General features: G+C 36.9%; 1 protein-coding gene and 1 long non-coding RNA gene across 2 annotated transcripts; both read left to right on the top strand.

Annotated features, from left to right (window-relative positions):
• Positions 1-1,348: 1,348 nt before the first annotated feature.
• LOC113361733 lies at positions 1,349-3,007 on the top strand. Its single transcript, XR_003365296.1, has 3 exons — positions 1,349-1,486; positions 1,617-1,665; positions 2,706-3,007. It is a non-coding gene; the product is annotated as an uncharacterized LOC113361733 (long non-coding RNA).
• Positions 3,008-25,327: 22,320 nt separating this feature from the next.
• LOC113361732 (protein NDR1-like) lies at positions 25,328-26,219 on the top strand. The gene has a single exon (XM_026604866.1). It carries the CDS (start codon positions 25,421-25,423, stop codon positions 26,069-26,071), a length of 651 nt encoding a protein of 216 aa, XP_026460651.1. The 5' UTR covers positions 25,328-25,420; the 3' UTR covers positions 26,072-26,219.
• The last annotated feature ends 1,130 nt before the right edge of the window (positions 26,220-27,349 follow it).

Raw genomic sequence — 27,349 nt, 5'->3', positions numbered from 1 at the left:
AAAATATGTTGTTTGTTTCTGAATTGAAACATAATTGAGTTACTAGATTCACTAATGAAAACTGTTAATACTTTAGGTTTGATCCTTATGCTTATGTGATTAGGGATTTGAATACATATGGATTATTGGATCAGGGTGCTGATCGAATTTTATATAGTGGTAAATAGAGTTGTCGTTCACTCGTACTTTGTTGAGATTGATTTCAGATTTAAATTATAAAACTATGAGAAAAGGGAGGAAAATAATATAAACCAGGAGTTTGCAACGCTTGCAAGTCGTTACAAACTTACTGTTACAACTGTTGCCAAGAACTATTGTTATTTGGTGTTGCAGAAGAGCTGTCGTTTACGGGTTGAATATGTGACAGTCAAGAACGACAGTTCTTATCAGTATATTGTTCTTCAGCTTCTCCTTCTCCGCAGCAGCAGGGAAATTCTACTTCTCTGCAGAAGCAGAGAAATCTGCTCTGCAGTTTCTTATTCTTTTCTGTAGCCTCTCCCAACTCTCGATACCATTTCTCTGCTCCCCAGCACTCTATTTATACTCCAAAGTTCGAGAAAAATCCTTGTAATAACTCCATATATTATTTGTTTACTTCACTGCATGTGGACGAGATTTTATTTCCATTCTTTTCTTTCTTCTCTTCTCACACGTCTCTGCAGCTTTTGACACGCTCCAAACTTGTTACCAACACGTACCAGACAGATTCAAACATTCTTTCACCTCATGCAACTCCCAAAAACAGCTCAACCATCTCGTGGAGAAATAACAGATAACCCGAGATATTTGTTTCCATTACGCGTCTTCTTTCTTGCTCGAAAATCTTTCCAAAATCTTCTAATCAACGCAGAATATACTCCCACAACAAATCTCCTCCAAATCAGCACGTAACTTATGAAATAACACAAAAACAGAATCTTGAAAAATACTTGCCCTGATTATCTTCCAAAAGATAAAATATCCTTCCTCTTTTGATTTCAATTCAGTTACCACCCCTGTTTAGTCGAGACAGGCTTATCTTAACTAAGGGTGCACAGGAACCGAGCCGGACCGACGGACCGTACCGAAACCGGTGGAACCGTACCTAATTTTGGACCGAACCGAGGAAGGGGGTACAGGTACCGGTCCAAAAACTAGGAACCGAGGCTAAGAAGGTACATGTACACGGTCCTGCCCTGGTCCCGTGCCGTACCGGACCGAAAGTACCGAATAATTCTAACCATAGGATTTAGGGGTAGTAGATTACTGATAGCCATTAGATCTAGGGTTGGTATATATAGATAATTTTGGCTAGGGTTTCAGTTTCTCATTTGTTCTCTTTTTTTCCCCATCTTCTCTCTCTCTGAGAAAGAGAAGAAGAATAACAACTCCATTAGAGTTACAGCTAGCCTCAACTCCACGAACTCCACACTTCAACATTTCAACTCCACGAACTCCATACTTCACTCTCGATCTAGAAGAAGAAGAAGAAGAAATCGTTTCCCTCGTAAGTTTTTTTCATTTTTTTTCTTCTTCAATTTTAATCAAGTTGTATTCATTATTGTAATCCTATGGTTTGATTTGGACTACTGGGTTACCTGATTTCGTTAATTTGAGGTTTATTTTGATTTTTGAAGGGAAAAGATTCAAGGAACAATCAATCCAACTCAGAAATTGTTAACCAAGGTAAGTTCATCAAAATCTTTGCTTTTAATGAAATCTGGGATTGGATTAATTGGGATTTGCGATTGTTATGAATTCTTATGGGGTTTACAGTTTACTTATTTTGAGTTATGGACTGGAGTAATGGGGTTCTGTCAATTTGTTGAATTGTGCTGAAATTTTAGTAGATTGTTAGTGATTGAATCATGTATAATTGTAATGTTCTTTCGATTTATCCGTATTGGGGGCATCTAATACTTCTGAAATTTACTAGATTATGTGATTGAATGATTTGAATCTTTCACAATTGTAGTGTTCTTTATATTTTTTTCTTCCTATTGGGAACCTAATTGTGATTATTTGATTGTGCAATACCCATGTCCGTCCAAATTAGAACCATTGAGCTGAGATTTTGCTCACCTTTTTTGTCGATGTAGTAGTATGAATGCTAAAACAGCGATATTGGTGCTCAATGTTGTTGATAATGAACCTTGAGCTGAGATTGTAACTAGTGATTTAAGGCATTGAAGCTAAGCATCAAAGATATAAAAGTGTACAGTCTTTATAATCCTGTGTTTTGGAATTTGATTTTGTTTTTGTAATCATCTTCTCAATCGAGAAAAACCTAGCCTAGAGCAATCCCATTTTCAGTTTGCGGAACAAACTTTGAACCTTTGGTTCAGTTGGTCAAGGGTTGGTACAACGTGCCTGGCCACGCACGAGTAAGGGCAAATAACTGAACTTGTTGGAAATAAGTAACATCTTCTATAAATGACCCCACATTACTCATAGTCTCATGAGTCCAGACTAGAATTGCATAGTGTTTTTCAATTTCTTTTGATTGTGTGGGCATATATATGTACAAATATTCTTGAGTGACATTGGACTCAGCATCAAGAACCCTTATCCATCTATTGTTTCATTGTTAAACATGTTAGGACACTAAAATTGACTCTAAGATTGAATGGCGATCAATGTTTTTAAAAGTCTCTTCTCTTGTCTTGTTTTTAACGTTTTATTTTGATTGCTTTGTTTATCTGACTTGATCAAGTGTATTGTTGCAGGTTATCTTGATTAGTTGGTGAAGCATGTTATTGGACTAGAGACAGGACAACTAGTTGCCATGGAATAAATATTCAAGGCTTTGTATTTGCCATTGCCACCAGTTCTACTTGTTGCATTTTTACCACCAATTTCCAGTCAGTAATACTGCTAGTCTGCTACTTGTTACTTGGATTCTTTTACTACTTCTTAGTTCTTACTACTGTTTAATTGTGCATGTGAATGTATGAGTGACTGTTTGTCAGTCTTTGACTGTTATGATACTTGTTACTTTTTCAGTTTTTTAAGACTTGGTATTTGATAATTTTCTTTGCTAGTATTAATAGTATTGTTACATCTTGTTATTTGTTAATTGTTAACAATACATGCTTAGTAAAACAGGTCCTTATTAACAGGATTTTTTTTTCTGGAACCGAGTATAGTACCGGAACCGTACCTGGTACCGTACGTGTACCGAATGGTACCGGAACCGAGGTACAAGGTACAGGTACCGGTCCAAAATTTTGGAACCGAGCCTAGGGAGGTACAGGTACTCGGCATGGGCAGGAACCGAGCCGAACCGTACCGTGTGCACCCTTAATCTTAACCCGAATCCAAGTGAAATCCCATGAAATTGTCCAAGTAACTCAATTGAAATTCGGTCCACAAAACTTAAGAATATCTGCCCCTGTTTTCGTGAAAAACCTTTCTCCTTCGAATTAAAGCCCATTACTAAGCATGTTTACCATTAACAGGCCAATACCAATCCATTCCACTGATCGAATCCAAGAAAAACACAATAACATTCAATCCAGCAAAACTCGTGGAAGACTGTAATCTTTTCCCGCCAGTTTGTGATTTGAACGTGAAGAAGAAAGGTCTCCCCTTTAACCAGAGTAGTGGTGCATTTAGTAGATGGCATCCTAGGTGCAAATAGTAAAGAAGGTATCCCTTATCAATTGAGGTGCCCCTTATCCAAAACTGAGAGTCCGAATAACATGTGTCCTCCGGGTGTCCAAATACCACTTTTCGAGCAACTTTTTCCATAAGAGTTTATTTCTCCAAAAACACCTACACACACAAAAACACCATAATTAATACAATATCAAGTACCAACAATATAGAAAATTGAGGACAACTTAGACACAAAAATGTGTCTATCAAATACCCCCAAACTTATTATTTGCTAGTACTCGAGCAAATCTAATCTAGAAAATAAAATCCTAACTCACTGTCGCAGGCATCGTCGGTTGCATTTAGCCTATGCAACAAGCCTTTAAATCCCTAGGTGGGCCTAGTGGCCGAGTTATAGTCTCGGGAGGGTTTACTAGAGACGTACCCACAAAACCTTTACTCCAGACCCTAGCTATCTACGCAAAACCTTGGAAAGCACTAAAGAATCTCCTTGGTTGGCATACAATCATTGACTATAGGAGGAAGTACCCTGATGCGAAATTCCAATTGTTGTACACGAGTTTGCACTCAAGCATACTAAAATTCATATATAAGTGACAGAGCTCTACTCAGATAGTTTCTGGACATCATAACCGGAGTCAACCAATCACATGGATAGATTAAGAAGATGGATGTAGAGAAAAACGTAGATGGTTTTGATGTTGACTAAGGTGAACGGTGTTTCCCATATCTGTCTGAAGGCCACTACTAGGATGAACCTATACTAATGGACTGAGATACCAGTCTGACTAATATCAACACAACTGGCATATACAAGGGGACCAGCAGGTGATAATCCTAACTCTAGGTCAACACAACTGGCATATACAAGGGCACCAGTGGTCGACTTTATTGAATTTATTCCGGTTGGTCTGATGGTATGGTCTCATTTTTTTCTTTTTCTTTTTTTTTGGTATCTCAATCACTCTATTTCACCCTAGCAATGGTAACAACTTGAATCTTTTGCCCCACCAAATCACTTATAAGAAGAAAAATAAAAACAGAAGGTGAAAAGGATTCAACGAGATATGGCGAAACTACCATGTTTTTTTTTCTAACACCTGAGCTCTGTGCTTTTATGAATAGACTCTATAGATGTTACCATCTAATTATATTGGTTCCTCAACTCCTGCAACCAAGATTTTTCCATCCACTTAGATTGGTTAATGCCAACCTTAAGGCTCTGGAGTTTATTTAATTATACTGCAACTAAAAAGTTTCTCCCATACCCCCAAACTTAAATCTAACATTGTCCTCAATGTTCTAAAGATGAAATTAAAAGCATGAACAAGGAGAAATTTTTACCACTTGAAGAAAAGAGTTAAGGAAAGATATTACCGTGTTGCATGAGCATGGGTTACCTCCCAAGAAGTGCTAAGTTTAAAGTCTTCAGCCAGACTAAGAAAGGATTAGTCACCTCGAAGAATCATAAAGCAGCATCCGGAATAACTGCGGGTCATCTGAGTCAAAAAGTGTTACCCAAAAGAAGAGAAAATCACAACAGACCATGAAGATACCGAACATACCCTTATTTAACTTTAAGACAACAATATCTAGTTTTGGTTCAGGTTCAGGCTCTATGAAAGGGTCTTGATAAAAGATTTTCCTGGACTGGATTTCCTCAAAAGTAAGATCCCGAAGATCAAGTTGTAGAGTTTGAAAATACTCAACTAAGAACTTAGAGGCACATAACAATAACCTGAATAATTGGGGATCATCTAAGTCAATCAGATTTGACTCACACAGCTGACCACAATGAAAGTGGTGGTCTTCCTTAAACAAATGTGTCGACCCTAATCTCCTAAAATAATTAGGTTTAGTCTCAAAACTTAATAATTGACACATCAGAAACTTATACGTTCCCACAATTGGTGGGAAAACAAAGTCAATTTGGGTATTATGGCCTGGGTAAACCACATCAACCAGAGGATGGGTTTCTAACAACTGAGCTTCTTTATGGACATCATGAGGTTCAGAAAAATGTGTATGAAGATAATCTTGTAAAATGGTTGAGGCACATATGTCAAGTCCCAAGTGAGAGACCTTTATGAGAGTTAAACCACATAGAGAATGATAATCACCCCCAAACTTAGAGTTTTCAATGTCTCTAGAAAGACTAGTCACAACTTCCCTAATTTCAAGGCCAATTGATTCTTCTAAGTCATTATCAGGTAATGTATCCTTACTCATCTCTACGAGTTTATCATCTTCTAAGACTAGTGTTTTTAAATCAGTAGACTCTAAAACAGTATTCTCAGGGTAAACTCTTTCCTCTAAACCATCATCACAAACATATAAAGGATTATCAACGAAAGTTTCTAGTAAAGGCTCATTAACTAAGGTGTTAATCATATTTACTTCCTCCGATTCACTGATAGGCACATCAAATAATGGATTATCCAATACATTGCAGGCTAAAGAATCATGAACTACATCGTCTAAAACGGTGGTATCTCTAGTCAAATCCTCATCCTTTTGAATAGGTGAATAATCATTAAAATTATCGGGATTTGAACCAGAAATAATATTATCATCATGAAGCTCAATAATTTTTTGATCACTATGCCTACCTATTTCAGATTCTTCATTAACATTATCCTCATCATAATCATAATAACATGAAAATGGTTGAACCTCATCTACACAAGTAATGTTACCAATTCTATCCTCGTCATCTTAATAAAAATTATTCTCATTTTCACGGGTAATATTGGAAAGAATGTATTGGCAATTATGTGTAATTCGAGCAATTCTTTCTTCCGTCTCTAACTCAAACCTACGTGTTGACTCAGCAAACTCACGTGTTGACTCAGTTAACTTACATGTTGACTCAGCTAACTTCCTAAGGTTATCTTCTAAAGAAGGTTCACTCATTGTTATAGTTCATTCGTCCATAACTAAGTCATTTGTGTCCGCTAACTCATGTGTTGACTCAAGTAACTTACGTGTTGACTCAAGTATCTTACGTGCCTTATCTAGAGGAGAGGAATTAAAATAATTTTGCTCGTATGACCGATGGGCATGTGGATAGTAATTGGGCTCAATATGGTATGAGCCATAACCTTCAAAAGGTTGATGTTCCCAACCACGATTCACACTATGGTCAAAGTAATGTCCATTTTGAAAATCAGACGGATATTCGTTGTATTGGCTATTGTAATACCAGTTCGACATTCTCAACACAAAATATAACCCACTGACAGGGGTGGGTGGATAGAGTCTTACCTCCCGTACCAGACGGGCGATGAACCGTTGAAGTCGACTCAGGCCACCGACTCCTATGTCAGTGTACGAACCTGAGGGGCCGAGACAGTATCGTAACTGTGGTCCTTCCCTGCAGCATTTTTATTTAAATTAATCCTTCCTTAGGGTTTTAAAAATAATAATGTCCAAGGTCCCGAAAATAAAGTCCAAAAAAAATGTCCAAAAATAAAAGATTACAAAAATATAACCCTAATTACAGTTTCCAAAAAATAAAATAATAAAAATAAATTAACTATATACAAAAATATTCTTCTTTACTCCTTTGGATTTCTCTTTTCTTTCCTTCTTTGGCTTCGCTTTACTTTTCAACACTTTCTCTTTTTCATAAGCTCTGCACCAAATCTGAAAGCAAACAGAAAATACCAAAACGCGTAAAAAGGAACAAAATTAATAAAAATAAAAATAAAACCTAAAAACAAATCTATACACAAGTCCCCGGAAGCGGCGCCAAAAATTGATCGAATTTTATACAGTGGTAAATAGAGTTGTCGTTCACTCGGACTTTGTTGAGATTGATTTCAGATTTAAATTATAAAACTAGCAAATATATACAAAATAATAACAATGTTTCGAGAGGTACTAGGACTAGGATTCCACCAAATATTCAAATTCATGTGATTCACCTATTTATCCCAAACCATTATAGCTCGTTCAGTAAGAATTTTGACTCTATTTATTTTCCTAAGGTAGATTCTTAAACTATTAATTGTAAAACTTAAGAATGACATATCAAAAGAATTAATCGTAAGCATAAACCATCAAACGAAATGACAATTAATTAAGAAAAATCTTTTTCTAATTTTAATTTAATGCAAATAGTCATATAAAGAATTAAATGAATTTACCACATGATGAATTCTGGTTTCTTCCGTCGTCCTAGAGAAAGGTTTAGCTCCACATAGTGAAAAACACGCTCAAAATATATTTTTATAGCTCAATTGGTGTTTACAAAGAAGAAAAGGGAGGAAAATAATATAAACCAGGAGTTTGCAACGCTTGCAGGCCGTTACAAACTTACTGTTACAACTGTTGCCAAGAACTATTGTTATTTGGTGTTGCACAAGAGCTGTCGTTTATGGGTTGAATATGTGACAATCAAGAACGACAGTTCTTATCGGTATATTGTTCTTCAGCTTCTCCTTCTCTGCAGCAGCAGAGAAATCTGCTCTGCAGTTTCTTATTCTTCTCTGTAGCCTCTCCCAACTCTCGATACCATTTCTCTGCTCCCCAACACTCTATTTATACTCCACAGCTCGAGAAAAATCCTTGTAATAACTCCATATATTATTTGTCTACTTCACTGCATGTGGACGAGATTTTATTACATTCTTTTCTTTCTTCTCTTCTCACACGTCTCTGCAGCTTTTGACACGCTCCAAACTTGTTACCAACACGTACCGGACAGATTCAAACATTCTTTCACCTCATGCAACTCCCAAAAACAGCTCAACCATCTCGTGGAGAAATAACAGATAAACCGAGATATCTGTTTCCATTACGCGTCTTCTTTCTTGCTCGAAAATCTTTCCAAAATCTTCTAATCAACGCAGTATATACTCCCACAACAAATCTCCTCCAAATTAGCACGTAACTTCTGAAATAACACAAAAACATAATCTTGAAAAATACTTGCCCTGATTATCTTCCAAAAGATAAAATATCCTTCCTCTTTTGATTTCAATTCAGTTACCACCCCTGTTTAGTCGAAACAGGCTTATCTTAACCCGAATCCAAGTGAAATCCCATGAAATTCTCCAAGTAACTCGATTGAAATTCGGTCCACAAAACTTAAGAATATCTGCCCCTGTTTTCGTGAAAAACCTTTCTCCTTCGAATTAAAGCCCATTTCTAAGCCTGTTTACCGTTAACAGGCCAATACCAATCCATTCCACTGATCGAATCCAAGAAAAACACAATAACATTCAATTCAGCAAAACTCGTGGAAGACTGTAATCTTTTCCCGCCAGTTTGAGATTTGAACGTGAAGAAGAAAGGTAGCCCCCTAACCAGAGTAGGGGTGCGTTTAGCAGATGGCATCCTGGGGTGCAAATAGTAAATAAGGTGCCCCTTATCAATTGAGGTGCCCCTTATCCAAAACTGAGAGTCTGAATAACATGTGTCCTCTGGGTGTCCAAATACCACTTTTCGAGCAACTTTTTCCATAAGAGTTTATTTCTCCAAAAACACCTACACACACAAAAACACCATAATCAATACAAAATCAAGTACCAACAATATAGAAAATTGAGGACAACTTAGACACAAAAATGTGTCTATCAGGTGCAATAGTTAACAATCTGTAACATATTGCTCATTTTTCTTTCTTGCCTTGTTTTCATTACTCGATTTCAACTTCTTTGTCTGTTTCACCTCAAGTTTGGCATGATAGATTAGGTCATCCTTTTTGAAAAGGGAAGGGTACCAAGTATACCACCAACTTTTTCATTCGGCAACCTGTATGGACAAAACATAATACAGTTGCAAGTAGATCTAAACTAGAGATCCTTGAAAAATATGTATATAAAGTTTTTCTCTTTCTTTTCCACGATTAATATGTCTAGACACCAAGTCTGTGAACCTGATTGTGTAGAAAAATTCTTAGACGATTTCAAAAATCAATATCCAAAATCAATCTAGTCGTATCCAAATTAAAAAGATTTGAATTTTGATAAGTATGAAATTTGCGATTTATCTTTCAAGACACGAATTAAACAAGATGCATCTTATTTTTGATCTTGATTAGTAAGGACTTAAACTTAGATTGATTATGTAATACTTATGTTATTCCTATTATAAAGATAAAAATAATATAAGAAAGTCAAGAGATAAGAAAGTACGACAATATATAATGGGCTATTAATTTGTAATTTTGTAGGTACCTATGAACAAATAAAATGTATATATATGCAGATATATTCTTAGGCGTGGAGCATGCTGAATGTGGTGAACTGCTACCTGCAATGGAATTGGCTAGGGAGCTTCTAATATGCTTGTTTTGAGCTGGATGCACAACTGGTTGTTGATGCAGTTAGTAAGAATCACCAGAAAATGTTTTAGGAAAATCAATCACTGATGTTATGTGTAAACTTTTCCAATAACCATTATGGCATTGCAAATTTATAAAGAGAGTATGTAATAAGCCAACTAATAGTCTCGCTGGGCCTGCAAGGATTTCAAGATTTCGGAAGTATGATCTTCATATCCACCAAATTTTATTGGAAGCGCGCTACTAAATGATGGAAATTCTGTAATTCATTCTTCTCTTAGTATTAAAAAAAAAAAAAAAAAACTGTTTTAGATATAAAGTATTACATTAATTAGTTGGAAGTCTAACAAGCTAATCTCCAACAACATACTACTACATTAATTGAACAGGTTGTCGTGCTAGCCTACCAGCGAGCCTCATGGGTAACCTAGTATTTGTGGGTGAAAACTGTTTCTGCTGATTTTGGTAATTTTGTGTGTATGGATGAGAAATTAATCTAAACCCTAAACAATGCACTGCACGGGAGTACTTTTGATTCGAGAGATCAATCTGTACAATCCTGGCCTAAACCAAGAAATGGTCGTTCCATGCTTGCTTTGGTCACAAAGTGAAGGAGAAGGGTTGGTCTTAGGGAGGGAAGCGAAGAGAGGTTTGAGACCAGAATAGTTAATTCTGAAGATGTGGCTTGTTTTATGACTTGTATCAGAAAGTGGAACTGGCTTGCCGAGTGAAAAGCTTATCAGTTCTTGGTGATTTATGGATACTATGTTGTTGCCAACCAAAAACTTGTTGTTTTGTGGAAATAGGTGAAGCCTATTTATACAAGTCATATTGAAACGTACCCTGGTCTCGTAGGAAGTGGGAACGATTAGGTGATGGAAGAGTGGAGTAACGTATAACCGTCAGAAACCCATGCTTCCATGATGAAGGAAGTGGATCCGTTTGCATCTGTTACTTCTTGCCGCCATTAATTGTCCTGCTTCATGACACTTTCTTATAACAGGCGCATTGCACGCCGCACGCTGTAAACCGCCAGACCAATACCCTGATGAGTATCCCCTAGTTTGTGACATGTTTAATGTCTTGAGTGTTTTCGTGGAAAACGTGTAGCAGGTTGCTATGTGCGGAAAGTCAAGAGTCTTGTCGCAGAAAAATAACATGTGATGCTATTAGGCACGTCTTGGCTGGTCGTCTAAAACTTGGCACAAGTCTGTCAGTTCAGTGGCGAACTTGGATGGATGAGATTGCATCTCATGAGGAAGGGTATCCGTTGATTATGGATACCTTCTGTTGGCGTCTGGTAATGGCACAGTGGCGTTTTTGGTGTATGACAGTGGCACTGCGGCATGAATGGTATAGCTCGTGCATGTCAGTGGCACGATGGTATAAGTGGCGCCAGGCGTAGCCATGGCCACGAGATTTAAGCGGCTGGTCTCCTGAAACTTGCCACGAGTCTGTCAGTTCGGTGGAGGACTTGGATGGCTGAGATTGCGTCTCATGAGGAAGGATGGCCATTGATTATGGCCATATATTTTCGTATAGCAAAGTGGCGCCATTGGCATAGTGGCTAGGTAGCATGGGGCGTGGCCAAGTGGCGTCGGCTAGCCTATGGCGTGGCCACGCTCCCTCTCATTGCTGCTCCTACTCCGCGACTCCGTTATTCTTTGCTTTCTAACTGAGTATTTCGTGCAAGGGCCTTAACCTTGGTACTTGGAAATCTGTGATACTCTGTTGCGAGTGAACACAAATCCGTCATGCCATACCGATATTAAGGATTCTGCCGGGGAACATAGCACAGGAAAAGTACTCAGTGAGTCTTATATTAATAAGTAATATAGGCAAGGCGCCGAAATCAACAGAGCATCTGGGATTGTTGCTACATGCGCCAGTCTGTACAAATTTCATATAAATATATTGAACGACTCAATAAATGTGTCAGTGGAGAGATTGACACTCATGACTTCGTTTCCTCGCAGAGTGACGTCACATCAGATGCAAGGTTTTACAAATTTAGCCCTGAGCTAAAAACCACCATCAACACCTAGCCAAGGGAGCCGAGAGCGGATGGGGGGGGGGGGGGGGGGGGGGGGGGGGGGGGGGGCTGAGATTGTGTCACAAGGGGGGCAAGCTAACTCTACCTTCCATGTTAATTCCTGTAATATTACGCCATTGGGGACTCGAATCTGGGACCTCCTGGAGCGCATGAAACTTTGGGAAACGGGGATGACCAGCTGAGCTAGGTGCCCGTTGTTAGATATACAATTTTATGGAAACTTGCAACAATTTTAATTTTTTTTATCTTAGAAGACACTTAATATCTCTGTGGAGCAAAATCTAAGTATCCGACAAAAGCTTTAGCGGGTAGTTGGTATCCCGTTAACGATTAATTCGTTATTATTTAGTTGTTTCTTTTTTCTTAATCTCAGGCGTGACTTTGACAGTTTGTTTTCCGATTTTATTTTTAGAGCATTGTCATCTCAATATGAAAACACTAGCCATTAGGAATTTCTCTATTTAAGATAATTCATTCTCCAACACAAATTATCCTTTTTTTTTTTTTTGATACATGGAATAGTGGTCCCTGGAACCACACCTAGATACATTACCCTAGGCAAGGGTGGTACTACCTTGTGATTAGGGCTAGCTTGAGAAAAAACCATTTTTTCATATCTTTTTTTAAATTGGGCCATAGTAGGCGTATGAATTTTACGCTTAAGTCAGGTCTAAGAAAAGGCTCAAGCCCATCCTATAGCCACTGTATAGTTCCGTCATTGACCCTAAGATTTATGCTAGTACAAGGGTTCAATCCCCATTTCCTTATATAGGAGGAAGCTTGAAAACCGTCGTATCACTTGATTTAAGACAACACATTCTCCAACACCACTTATCCCACCCTTTTTTTTTTTTGGACACATGGAACACTAGTGTATATAACTACACCAAGGTACATTAGTCTAGGATTTATGCTAGTACATGTGTTTAATCACTATCTCTCCTGTGACAACACTGATAGAAACTTGAAAACCATTACTTAGATAACACGTTCCCCAACCCCAATCATCCCACTTTAATTGAGTATTTATTGACTTTTTATTTGTTTCTACCTCAACAAATTACAAAATGAGCTAATAATTGACCTAGACCCGGAACAACTCAAGTAAAACAATAATAACGTTTGGATGTCAGAAGTTGAAATGCTCCTGCTTCTAACGCGTTTGGATATCAGAAGCAGAAGTCAGAAGTAAAATTATTTTATTTTATAAAAAATTAAATTTCGTCTTTTAAAAGTCGTTTTGAAATTCGATATCCAAATTGACTTTTGATTTTCTGGAAGTTGAAAAGCTACCTCTTGTATCATCCAAACATGCTATAAGCTCACTTAATTGAATAGCACTTGCAAGTTGCAACTTGCAACTAGATTTGCAAGGTCGAAATCAGTTTTTATCACAACATGGAAAAGTTTTTTATCACTTAATTAATTAGTGTTCGGCGTTTGTTAACTTGTATATCTGGGCACATGTTAAGGAATAATAAACAATTAATTTTTTGTATTGGGTGTATATATTTCTCTTGGAATTCCAATTATTTTGAAGAGTCATGCTGTGACGAGGTCATCCTCGTGACAGCTTCTGTAAGGGCTCACTTTATAGTCCTTGGATTTAACATCTTAGATATGTACACATCTCAAAAAAATTATTAGATAATAAAGAATATCTTTTATTATTTTCTTAGATTTTATTTCCCTATACTTATTTTGATTTGATACTTAGTCCCACAAAATAATCTTCTTAACTAAAACAATGTCAATTAAAAATTAACGTAAAATCAAAACGATTGTTTATGAGCGAGATCATCAAAGTTCCATTCCTATATGTGAAGTACCAAAAATGAACATCACTGCAATAAGATGATTGGATTGTTTTTAGGTATTATACATTGAAAACAATCCAACCAAAACATGATTATTGTAGTTCAACAAAATCAGTACTCTACCTCAACACAATTTAAGAATTATCGATTTAAAGTCATCAAGATCATCGAACTTGATAAAATCTTTTTCCATATTTCAAACCAAAAAAAACCCATGACTGGTTTCTAGGTTTTTAAGAAGCAAGGAAAGGAAAAATATAAAAACTTGTTCTCACCATCCGACAATTAAAATTTTGATTTGTTGAAAGGACTAAGGAACCAATTAAATTAAATGTCGAAGGGGTTAAGGAACAAATTAAATTAAATATTTACAAATAAATAACAATGGAAATAATAATAAAAAAATTATTATCTAATTCTTTTCTCTGGATGTATACTTATCTAAGATGTTAAATCCAAAAGTTATAAGGTGAGTTCTTACGAAAACTATCACGAGGATAACCTCGTCACAGCATGACTCTTATCTTGAAATTACAAGTTCTCTTTGTCCGTAAAAACTAAAATTCCATTTGATGCCCCTAAGTGGACTGATATATTTAATGTTTCAACCAATGGGAAATATATTTCTCTTTCCATAAAATCTTATCAAAATTAATCTGTATTATCCTTGTCCAAGTAAATAAACCAGAAAAAAAATGAAACGAATCGCGCCCGTTCGACCCTTGGTTTCTCTTGCTTAAATCTCAATAGATTATTTACGCCTTATTGTGTATAGTGGATGGTTGACCACCCGTCAAGGACTCAAGGCAGCTGGCAGCTTCCGAAGAATTATTAGCCGACTATGACTAATCTAATCTCGTAATGAGATAAAGACAATCTGAGAAGACTTAATGTTTAAGGATATACACAATCCTTATAAGAGACACGTACGCAATATTGGTGGCATCATGTAATCAGTCTATCTCCTCTCTATATATATATAGCCGTGTATATATTTTCTCATATTTTCATTTCTCATATTTCCGTTCTTCTTTAATTGTTACTGTGCAACAGTTTAGTTATACTGTTTGTAATTGAATCTTTATAGTTGGACCTTTTAGAGGGGATAAAACAAAACACGCCTGCATTTAATTTTCGAACGATTTTTTGGGATCATGATTTTTTTGGGACCATGATTTTATTTTGGGTAAAGACATTAGAAGTAAATCTAAGTCACCTCTTATCTAGATATTTATATTAATACCTAAATTATCCTTCTGATTAATTTTGGGTGATGATTAGTGAATGATTTAGTTAAAAACAATTAATGAGATTAAATTAAAAGATGGGTTTATTATTAGTTGAGTAGAATTATTGAGAGAGTAGAGTTGGAGAAGATGAAGGAGAAAAACATGGAAAATTGATTTTTTTTCCAATTCACTAAGTTTGAGTATTCAAATGATGAAAATTCATCTGATTCTTCATCTCCATCCTCTCCTAGAATATTTGTTAATCTTCAAAATAATCCGGATTTGAACTGGATTTTGAACAGTTCGGTTACTTTATATGAAGAACAAGTAACCTAACTCATCTGAAGTTGTAGTTCGGTTACTTTATATGATGAACAAGTAACCGAACTCATCTGAAGTTGTAGTTCGGTTGCCCCGTGAGATGAACAAGTAACCGAACTCATCTGAAAGTGTAGTTCGGTTACTTGTTCCAAACACGCAGGTTACCGAAATCTCTAATAATAGAATTTCTAGGAGTTACAGCGTTATGTTCGGTTGGTTCTCAACTAACCAAACTTTGGTGTACAAAGTTCGGTTGGTTCGCAAACTGCATGCACTTTTGATCTAACCGAACTTTACGTAATATAAGAGTATATAAGTTTACAAAGTTCGGTTCTTTCGCAAACTTGAACCTAACAGCTAACCAACCGAACTTTGAGTTCGGTTTCTGTGACAAAATTGTGAAGTTACCGAACTTAACAAACAAAAAAATGTGAAGTTCCAGCGTCTATTGGCTAAGTTCGGTTACTTTGTAGTTTTAAATTTTTTTGCGAAAAAAACGAACTCTATTGGCTAAGTTCGGTTATTTTGGAACTCAACATAGTGGCCACAACAACACAATTCGGTTAGACTGGATTTGTTTTTTTTTTCGATTCTAAGGGTGGAGTTCGGTTACTTTGTAGTTTTAATTTTTTTTTCGAAACAACCGAACAGAGAGTTCGGTGACTTAGTTTTAAATCCAATAGAACCTAATTATTCTTCGTGTTCTTCATTTTCAAGAAGTTCGGTTAGTAAACTAGGGTTTTTTTGGAAAATCGGCCTAACCGAACATGGCTCTTTAACTCCTACTAAAACCCTATTTTGATGATTTCTATTCGATTGAAGCAATCAAAATAAAATTAAAGTGAAGGGTTTGTTGGAAAATACCTCCGGAGTGGCCCCATGGCAGAATCAGGCTGCGGCTGGCGTCTTTTATACTCGATAAAATTATCATGTAACAGAACTTAATTGTGATTGCATTGATGTTGTTACATTTCTTAAATAGGCGGTGGTGGTGGTGGTGGGAGGAGGAGGTGGTGGTAATCGGTGTTTGGGGTGGTGATAATCGGAGGTGGTGGTGGTGGTAATCGGCGGCGGTGGTGGTAATCGGTGGTTGGTGGTGGTGATAATCGGAGGTGGTGGTGGTGGTAATCGGAGGTGGTGGGCGGTGGTGGTGGGAGGAGGTGGTGGTTATATATATAGGTGGTTATTAGGTTGGTTTTAAATTAAATTAGGTTAAGGGTAGGTTAGTCATTTCAACGTTTTAGGACACCCCTTATCACTATAGGGAAGGTGGCCTAATAAAACCATGGTCCCCTCAAAAAAAACCATGGTCCCTCAAAAATCATTCTAATTTTCATTTAATAATACCCAAGGGTATTAACGGAACACTAAGGTGGTGTTTGGCCCCTTGGAAATGCCTATCCTAGGTTGGGTTATCAAGAAATTGTCTTGTTCTAATTCTAGTCTAGGATATGAACAACTAAATCTTCCTTGATTTCAGGAAGCTAAAAAAGCAAGGTTATGCTATTCTCCAAAATAACCAGGATACCAATATCCTTGCCTGGGTTAGACGGTTATAGAGGTAGTTATTTTAACTAATCAAAATATTTTCAAATTTTTTAACTTTATTGTTATGTTTTTATTTTTTCTCCAACAATTTTATCCATAATACATAATTATTTTATAAAAATACAGATTTAAAATATGGAGAGACAACCATAATATATGATAAACTCGTGATGGATATAACGGAAAGACAAACATCATCTTTATTAATACATCTTGAGATAATCCTGCTCAAGTTAGAGAAAAAAATCCTCGCGTTTTTAGGGGCCACTCGAAAGGATTTAGGGGCCAACAATAAAACAAAAAAGGTCACCCAAAGGGAAAATGTAGCCAGCCCTTATCTCGCGTAATTCGTAATGGAGAAATTACCCTTATATATTCGGAGGATATGATAACATTGTTATCCTCCGATTGCAATCGGAAGCCAAAATATTTCCCAGACTTCCGATTGTAGTCGGTGCAGTATTAGAATGATTTGTGTTTCATTTTTTCCATTTCTTTTTCATTTTTGAGTTGTTAGAGTTATAGAGAAGAAGGTGAAGGAAAAAAAGAGAAAACCCATTTTATCACTACAAAAATGGATGGATATGAAGAAGAAGGTGAGAATCATGACGAAGAAGAAAATGTTGAGGGTTCACGACCGTTTAGAGAAGACGATTTGGGGTATATGTTGAATGATCCAAACTTTTGTGGAGAGGAAAACATAGACGACCCTTTCATGGAAGAAAATGGAGAATCGCCCGATATTGAAGCTAACGATGCATGTAAAACACAGGTATTGTGTTAAGAAACTCAAATACTCGATTTGCATGCGTTTGTGTGCTTTTGTAAACAAGAAAAACCGATTATTGCATGCATTGAATGCCATGAACTACCCAGATTCGGTAGATAATTTGTAGAATAAACCTACGAATATAACACACTGAGTACCAAATATGTATATTCAGTAGTTCCAAGATACTAGTTTACTGCCGAAGATGAGAAAAAACCCCAAACTGGTTTTCCAAAAATATCTACATTCGGTAGTTATGTAGAGTTATTTACCCCCGAATGGCCCCAAAAACGAATTCCTCAGAAAATTTCAAAACTCAGTATTCTTATCCTTTACAATCGGGAATAGTTTAACATTCTTTGACTGCCGAATATAACAGTGGCCTCGAAATAAAATTTCCGAAAACTTGAAAATCGGATGTTTATCGATTAAAGTTATCTTCCAGTTATTTATATTCGGCTGGTTTACTATATATTTTAGCTTCCGATTATATCATTTTTTGCACTCAGTAAACTTTGTACATTCATTTGCCTAAATCGGGTGTTTTGGGTAACCGATAGGATTCCGAATATAGAGTATTCGGAAGTTTGACTTATTTAATAACCTCCGATTATTGTATAATAATTTTTTGCTTTCATATGCAGGCCGTTGAAGAGTTTGTTGATGAGTTCTATTTGAGGCCCGACACTTCCCTATACTATGCAAACGATTTGGTATACTCATTACTACTTTTTTCTTTTTTTCAAAATTTATATGTTAAATGGTTATGCTTATTAGATTTGTTTTGTTTTATGCACGTTTAGACATTTGGAAGTAAGAAGGAGGCAAATGAATGGCTTATGAACAAGGCAAAAGATAACATGTGCGTGGTAGTTCAAAATAATCATGTTAGTGACACTCGATTTGAAATGATTTGTGAGCGAGGTGGGACGCGAAAGAGTCACGAGGGAAAGAATAGTAAGTACATACAGAAGACGAATAGGAAATACCGAAGCAATACCAAGAAGATAGGATGCCCATTTAAGATTGTCTTCTATAAGCCCGATGGTATTAAAGGTAAAGAGTATAAAATGTATAAAGTTGATAACGGTTGTCACAACCATGATGATCCGTTGGATTTAATTGGACATGTAATGGTTGCCAAGTTAAAACCACATCAAATGCAGACGGTGAGGTCTATGCGGATCCAAAAAGCGAGTGTGATCTTAAGTAAAATAAAGGCGGACGATCCCGTCAACTTGTCTTCTTTGTCTACAATTAAGTCGGCCCTAGTTACGATCAAAATGACTGATTGGGATGGTAGAACGGTCATGCAACAATCAGATTGGTTAGCGGAGTTACACGGCTACACCTTGAGAAGGGAAGAAAAGGATGGTATAATGGTTCATATTTTCTTGGCACATCCCGAAATGATCCAATTGGCTCAATGCTTTCATCAAATTTTGTTGATAGATGCTACTTATAAGACAAACAAGTATAACATGCCGTTGTTGAACATTGCTTGCCATACTTCGGACAAAAACACGTTTACGATTGCATGGGGTTTAATGGATCATGAGAACAATGTGAGTTTCATTTGGATGTTGGAGACGTTGAGGTCCATTTATAACGGTGATAATTTTCCAAGGGTTATTGTAACGGATAACGATCAAGCCTTAATGCATGCAATAGCGGTAGTGTTTCCGGAAGCCCAAAACTTGCAATGTACGTGGCACATTCAATGCAATCTCAAAACCAATTGCCATCATCATTTCCAAGCTAAAAGACCAAGGAAGGGTACCAAGAGGTCAAAGGAAGAGGATGAGCGCATTAGTAAATTAACCGTGGAAGAACGTAAGGAAGAGGATAGGCTATTTGAAGAAAAGTGGAAGGAGGATGGAATAATTTGGAAAATGTTCATGAAAGCATGGGACAAAATTGTTTGGTCGATAACCGAGGAAATTTACGAATGTAACTTGAAGAAATTTGAGGATGAATACGGCACGGACTACCCAAAACCGGTTGAGTATTGTAAAAAACAATGGTTAACGATTAAAGATAGGTTTGTGTTTGCATGGACATATGAATATCGTAACTTCAAGAACGAGGCGACAAGCATTGTGGAGGGGTCTCATGGTCGACTAAAGAAAATACTAATTGGTAGTCAAAATGGAGTTGTGTCGATCCAAGAAGCAATCCATGAATTCACCAATCGTGATCTCGTAAAGATTAGGAAATGTATGCAATTTAGTGTACACCAATTCCCGATGGAACATATTAAGGAAAAATTGCTTCTAAGGGGAGTTGTTCATAAAGTTTCAAGATGGGCAATAAATCGCATGATGAAACAATTGAAGTTATATAAAACTTATGATGACGAGAATACGGTTTGTGTTTGCAAGGATATGATAGGTATTGGACTCCCATGTCGTCATAAGTTGGGTAGGTATGTTGAAGTGATTGACATCGATGATATTCACCCATTTTGGAAGCAATTAAATTTCACTCCGAACACCCCGTAGTTGATGGTCCGTCTTTCTTCGAGTCGGAATTGTGTGCACGAATAGCCGAGCGTTACGCTACATCAAACGGCACCAAAAAGCAAATATTGATGCATAATTTGGAGGAAGCCCTTCACCCTTGTTTAAGGGAGGTTGATGAACCTATTAAGCAAAAGAACACCGGTAGGCCGAACACCGAAGTGTCGAGGACCATCCAAAGAAAAGAGTTGAAGGAGTATTTGTCTAATAAAAATATTGTCTAGGCACGAGCGTTCGGAAGCCGAATTTGAAGATGAGCCGGAACCTAAGAAAAAGGTCGTCCAAGAAATGATCAAAGTGGACCAACCACCCGACAAGTAAGTCAACCCAATGTTGTTGAAGAAGTTGTTGATCAAATGAACGCCTCGCAACAAACCCAACCAATGGAAATTCTTACTATAAAAGAGGACAAAGGTACTCTTCGTTGCCCTAGAGATCTTAATGGAAGACCAAATCGATCCACATATACAATATACAAAGAGTATTTGGAACAACTCCCTCCACTTATCATTCCATTTGTTTTGTCGACCGACGAGGTTGATGGGGATGGAAATTGTGGGTTTCACGTTGCTACGGAACAAATGGGTTACTTTAGAGAGGCGGATATCGAAGATGTCACCCAATGCCAATATTTAAGAAATAAGATGGCGGTACAACTAGTGAAGGACAAGGGTTTTTATATGGAGATGATGAGGCGAGGAGATAGATACGACAAAGAACAAGAGTTCAAAGACTTAGTTGCGCGTGTGAAGTGTCGAAAGGGATTGAAGACAATCGGATCCAAGTATTGGATGACAATGCCTAAATTTGGATATCTCCTAGCGGACGTTTTGAATTGCGTGGTACATTTCTTTGTTCCTCCTATGTATGGACTTAGCATGACGTTTGCACCCACAAGAACGTCTTGCGACGAGTCGGTTAAAGGTAGAAGAATCGTAATGGCATTTGTGAATGAAATGCATTTTATCGGTTTAAGAGTAAAGAAAGATTGTCCGTTACCTCCGTTGAGTAAGTGGCACGATTACTTCCCGATGAACCATTGCAAGGATTGGGTGAAACAATATGAGTCCAACATGGTTGATTGGGATCGTGTTATGGACAACAACTTTCCCGCTGAGTTACTCGAATTGATCCCCTCGGATGATGACGATGTTTGATCGTTTTTTTTCGAGGAATCGGCTGAGTTACTATAATTTTTTTGAAACTATGTAATCGGAACAACAGTATTATAACACTTCAATACGATTAATCATATTCGGGAATTCCATATTTTATCAAACCGCCGATTAATATTAAAAATTTGAATTTACAGCACTCAAACATCACATGTTATTCTTTTTTCCCAGTCCGAGATGCAACAATCAACGCGGCTTCGAAATGTAGAAACGACTCTCCTCTCCACTTGGAATAAGCATCTTGTGCCGCAAACCTGTCGTCTCTGTGCCTAGCAAGAATACGGTTGTACTCGGTGCACAATTTTATAACATGGTGCACCCTTGAAGAAACATGCGATGGTTCATAATTGTGGCGTGGCTTCTTGTACTTACCAACAAAAGGACCCAATGAAACGTTAATCCAAAATATACGATCGTCCTGCTGTTCTTTGGGTAGATCTTTCACAATGTAATAATTTTTTATCCATTCGGTCTCTTCCTCAACTTGTTTTAATCTTTCTCTATGATGGAATTGTTCTTGACCTCGCTTCTTAGCCTTGATTTCCTCTTCCTCCTCCTCCGTTGCCACTAACGATGGTTTAATTTTTTTGGGTTGTTTGTTCCTTTTTTGTATTTCTTCTTCCATTGTTGCAATTGATGTAGTTGTTCGCTTGCATCTTCGAAGTATGTTGTCGATTGATGATGGACTTGCCATTGAAAAGGTTTTTCATTCCGATTTTTTACTCAATAATAACTGAGAGGGGTTACCCTCCTTATATAGATTAGAGTTCCAACGGATCTAATTTTTGAAAATATGGCCGTTGAGTTTTCTGAAAATATGGCCGTTGAGGTTTCGTATCATTGGTGCACTAAAATCGGTTGTTAACGATACACATATTACCCCCGAATAAGACATCGGTGGAAAACTTAAATTCTTATCTACCGATTAAGTTGGAAGTTACCAAAACTTAATCGGAAGTTAAATTAGTTACCAAAACTTCCGAATATGGGCTGTCTAACCTTCAATATTGGCCCTTGGAACCACCTGGAGCCATGGCGTGGTTTGTTTTGAACTTGTAATATTCGGAGGATAATTTTTTTGTAAAGTTCCGAATGTACGATGGCCCAAAAATCAGAATTTTGGAAAAACTTATACTTTTCAAATTTTGTCTTTGAATTAATCGGAAGTTAAATTAGTTACCAAATCTTCCGAATATGGTCTGTCTAACCTTCAATATTGGCCCTTGGAACCACCTGGAGCCATGGCGTGGTTTGTTTTGAACTTGTAATATTCGGAGGATAATTTTTTTGTAAAGTTCCGAATGTACGATGGCCCAAAAATCAGAATTTGGGAAAAACTTATACTTTTCAAATTTTGTCTTCGAATTAATCGGAAGTTAAATTAGTTACCAAAACTTCCGAATATGGGCTGTCTAACCTTCAATATTGGCCCTTGGAACCACCTGGAGCCATGGCGTGGTTTGTTTTGAACTTGTAATATTCGGAGGATAATTTTTTTGTAAAGTTCTGAATGTACGATGGCCCAAAAATCAGAATTTGGGGAAAACTTATACTTTTCAAATTTTGTCTTTGAATTAATCGGAAGTTAAATTAGTTACCAAAACTTCCGAATATGGGCTGTCTAACCTTCAATATTGGCCCTTGGAACCACCTGGAGCCATGGCGTGGTTTGTTTTGAACTTGTAATATTCGGAGGATAATTTTTTTGTAAAGTTCCGAATGTACGATGGCCCAAAAATCAGAATTTTGGAAAAACTTATACTTTTCAAATTTTGTCTTTGAATTAATCGGAAGTTAAATTAGTTACCAAAACTTCCGAATATGGGCTGTCTAACCTTCAATATTGGCCCTTGGAACCACCTGGAGCCATGGCGTGGTTTGTTTTGAACTTGTAATATTCGGAGGATAGGTTTTTTGTAAAGTTCCGAATGTACGATGGCCCAAATACTGGCCCCAAAATGGGATTTTTCCTATATCAGAAATTTTGAGATTTTTTCAATATATACATTCGGTAGTGAGTGTTCTTCCGAATACTGTGTGTCTACTTAAATATATTCTGTAGCCAAAAAATTCATTAAACTACCGATTATTAGCAGTTTGTATCCATGAAGATATGGCCACCAATATTCGGCAGATAATTATCAAATCTTTCTCCCGAATACTGTCGATGTTCTTGAGAAATGAAGAACACGACTACATTCGGAAGTAAATAAGCATGAATATCGCCCGAATCTGGATAAATAACCGAAAACCCTAGAATTTTTTTTTCTCGATTCGACGAATTAAAGCGAAATAAACCCCAAAAATGATAGATTCTTACCTAATTGGGGCCATTTGAAGTTGACAAAGTGTTTGACTATCGGAATCGCCACCACCGACTACATTGCCGGGTACGCGTTCTTCGCGTTCTTATACAGTTGAAATGAGTAGAATTTTTTGATTTGGTTTTTATACAGTTTTACCAAAAAGGCATTTATGTAACTTCAATATCATATAGGGTACCCCTTAACTAGAGTCTTTGGCTGGGTATAAATTGATGGCCCCTAAATCCTTTCGGGTGGCCCCTAAAAACGCGAGGAAAAAAATTTCCTAGCTAAGCTTTATGTAGTCAAAGCTTCCAAACACGGCCTAACATCAATTACAAACACAATTAATTAGTTATTGATTTAGTAACTTATTTAATTTCCCAAAACCAAAAATATCTATTATACCTCCGTTAACTTGTATACGGGTATACAGGTTAACATGACAGTTGTTGTTCTGAGGTCTTATGGGAGAGTGTTCCAGAATTTAATTACGAAGTCAACATGGAACAAAATAATGACATTCCCATGAATATGCGGAAGCGAAACGGGGGTGAACCGGTGAAGTGTTAGATGTGTGTTCGTTCTCTATGTATGTAGTACTGTTACTACTGTATACACATTACACAGTGTAATCTAAACAAAAGTGTTCAATCGGAGAGAAATTCTAGTGTTGTTTTGTTCACCCCCCTTCATGTTAGTAGACATCGCTCTTGCCATCAAATGTAAGGTAAATTTGGGGGAAGCTTTAACAGAAAAGATGTGACAGGTGTTCGGATATGGTTCGTCCACTGGTACTCCAAAGTGAACGCGGGACCCTAATTAGCAATTCGGGATTCGGCAAACGTACGGAACGGCAAACGTACGAGTATTATACGGTTTTGTAAAATCCAAATTCGGTCCAAAATTCGGTCAACGGGACGTGATTCGTCATTAGTTTGGAACGGCATACGTACGTGTATAATTCGATTTGTAAATGTGAGTTCGGCTCTGAAAATTCGGTATCTATATATAACAAATAATTTGTATTTATAAGGTCATAGACCAATTTTTATGCATGTGTGAGTTATTTAAGGAAAAAATAAACTCAATATGATGATATTAATAATATATACAACATTGGTTATCCAAGAGGACGTCGTATGGTGGTTTAGATGCTTGGTTAGTGAGTTTGAGATCTCTCTCACCTTCACCTTCAAATTTGTTCAGTCGTTTTTGTTTCTTAAAAATTACAACACGTCTAATATTCGGTCGTGTATGCTCGGGAGGCAGTAAAGCCCAAAAAATGGAGTCTTTGAAAAGTAAAAGCTAAAGAATTTATGGCGAATTATGCGGACGTATCATTCGGGATACGTAAAATTCGTGAACGATTCGCGAATAATCCGGAAATGCCACATAATACGTGACTTAGGTTCGGAGTTGCAAACGTACGTGAATAAGACGGTAAAATTCGTGATACGGAAAAATTCGCGAATGATTCACGAATCATTCGCGAACTTACTAACTAGGCGCGGGACCGCTACTTTTGATACCGCGTTGGCACAGGGCCCAATTTACTGGAATAGTATACGGCAATCATCATTATGAGACATTGACTGCACAGGAAGACTTGAATACACTGTAAAAGACCTTGACTCCTATTTTTATTACAAGGATACCCTTACCTTTCTTCCCCATTTCAAACACCTGAATAAGAATAGTCTTGTTAACCATTCATTTCCTTTATAAGAACAGAACAAGTTGTTCTTATCATCTTTAACACATCAGACATCAACATCTTCTTCAAAGAAAATCTAAGCTATGCCGAGTAAAGAACGCTGCCAATGCTATCTAGGATTGTTACTAACTCCATGTATAATAGGTTTAGTAGTTTGGCTTACTATCCGTTCTTCTCCACCCGGTTTTTCCATTCACAAATTTACAGTTCCCGCACTTAACCAAACCTCATTAGATTTCAAAAATTCAAAAACCATCAATGCAACCATATCTTTTGAAGCAAAACTGAAGAATGAGAACAAAGAAAAGGGTATTTATTATGATGCTCTTAACCTTACATTATTTTATTACTACGAAAAAAACTTGAGTTTTTTGCCTATTGGAAATCTTTTATTACCTCCGTTCTATCAAGGTCGTGAAAAAACAGCTACACGTAGAAACTCCACTCAGATTCATGGAGTTCCTTGGGACTATGCTAGAATGAAGGCTTCTGAAGGAAATAAGAGTAAGGCGCCGGCGTTGTTTCGAGTAAATTTGGAGACGAAAGTCAGATATAAGAGTCTGTTGTGGAAATCTAAGAGACATAAGATTAGTGAATCAGTTAACATTACTGTTAATGAACACGGTAAATCTTGTGCAAATTCTTTGCATTTCAATTATTTATTACTGAGTAATCAAGTGACTAGTACTATAGTAGGAATGATTTTAAGTTCAAGTATCATGCTTTTGTTGTAATTTTGTGGAGATTTTTTTTTCTTTTTGGAGTGTTTGATCTTTATTCTTCTTTGTAGGAGCACTAGTTTTTATTTTCTACTTTATTCTATGAAAAAAGAAATGGTTCTATATCTGTTTATTGAAGTTGTCAATCTTCTAATTTGGGTAATGACTTTTGCTAGCTATTAAGCTATAGTGTCTGTTTGATCTCAAATTCATGACGTTTGGTTTGGTTTGGTAGTATCATTATGAATACGTAAAGTTACAATTACACAATTGATTCCAACAATATAAATTTTATTTTCTGCGGATAACTAATCTATAAAGCTAAACAAATAACAACAGGTATGATCTTCTGCTTGTTCAATTTTGAATGGGTTGATCAACAATTGACATAATCTGTTCTTTGGTTCTATAATCTGAAACCATAGCCGTCTCCATGCTGGTAGCCTGGTACATAAAGGCCCGTGGAAGTTTAGAAACCGCTCTTTATTCACTTCAGATCAGAGTTTAACATTGGATTGCTTTTGGCACATCACCCCTAGTCCTACATTAATTTAAACACACAGTAAGCAGTGAAGCAATGCTACTAACATAAGTTATGATATACATAACTTTTTTGCTGGACTATTTATCACGAATTAAAAGTTTTAAAGAACATGGATTTTGCCTAAATGCCTCGACCCTCGAGTAGACTCATGGATATTGTTAACACATAATACGGGGGTAACTTAGGATCATCCTATTATCTATAGACTGTATTGTATCTTAGTATATCTCTTTGTTTATTTGTCTAAAGGGCAACTGTGTAACTCATTGATTAATATAAATACATGTTCTCAAACCCTGTTTAGGGTTAAGAGTGATACCTTTCATGGTATAGAGCCATTAGGACCGTCTACCTCTTTTTTTTCTCTTCTCTTCACAACCCTAGAAAATCAACAGCCCTAACAAACCATGTCTACAGAACCATCTACAGTTTCTTCCGTCATCTCCTCTTCTGTGTGTATAACTTCTCCTCTCAAGCTAAAAACTTCTTATATCTCCTTCAAACTTGATGAAACCAATTACAATCAATGGCGTCGTCAAGTACTTCCTATCCTTCGTTCTCATGATATTTATAGTCATGTGGATCCTGATGTTACTTCTCAGTCTCCCTTTCTTTCTAGCTCATCTGCTGAACAACCTCTTCCAAACCCTGAATATGCTCCCTGGTTTCAGATCGATACGTCTCTCCTTAGCTGGCTTCAAGCTACCCTTACTCAATCAGTTTTTGCGGATATCCCTGATTTTACTTAT

This window comes from Papaver somniferum, chromosome 3 (genome assembly GCF_003573695.1).
Source record: "Papaver somniferum cultivar HN1 chromosome 3, ASM357369v1, whole genome shotgun sequence".
Taxonomy (NCBI): domain Eukaryota; kingdom Viridiplantae; phylum Streptophyta; class Magnoliopsida; order Ranunculales; family Papaveraceae; genus Papaver; species Papaver somniferum.
This window is presented reverse-complemented; position numbering and strand designations above follow the sequence as displayed.

What these genes read in the sequence shown, in the direction of transcription:
- LOC113361732 (XM_026604866.1), top strand. Translation starts at nt 25,421, where the DNA reads ATGCCGAGTAAAGAACGCTGCCAATGCTATCTAGGATTGTTACTAACT.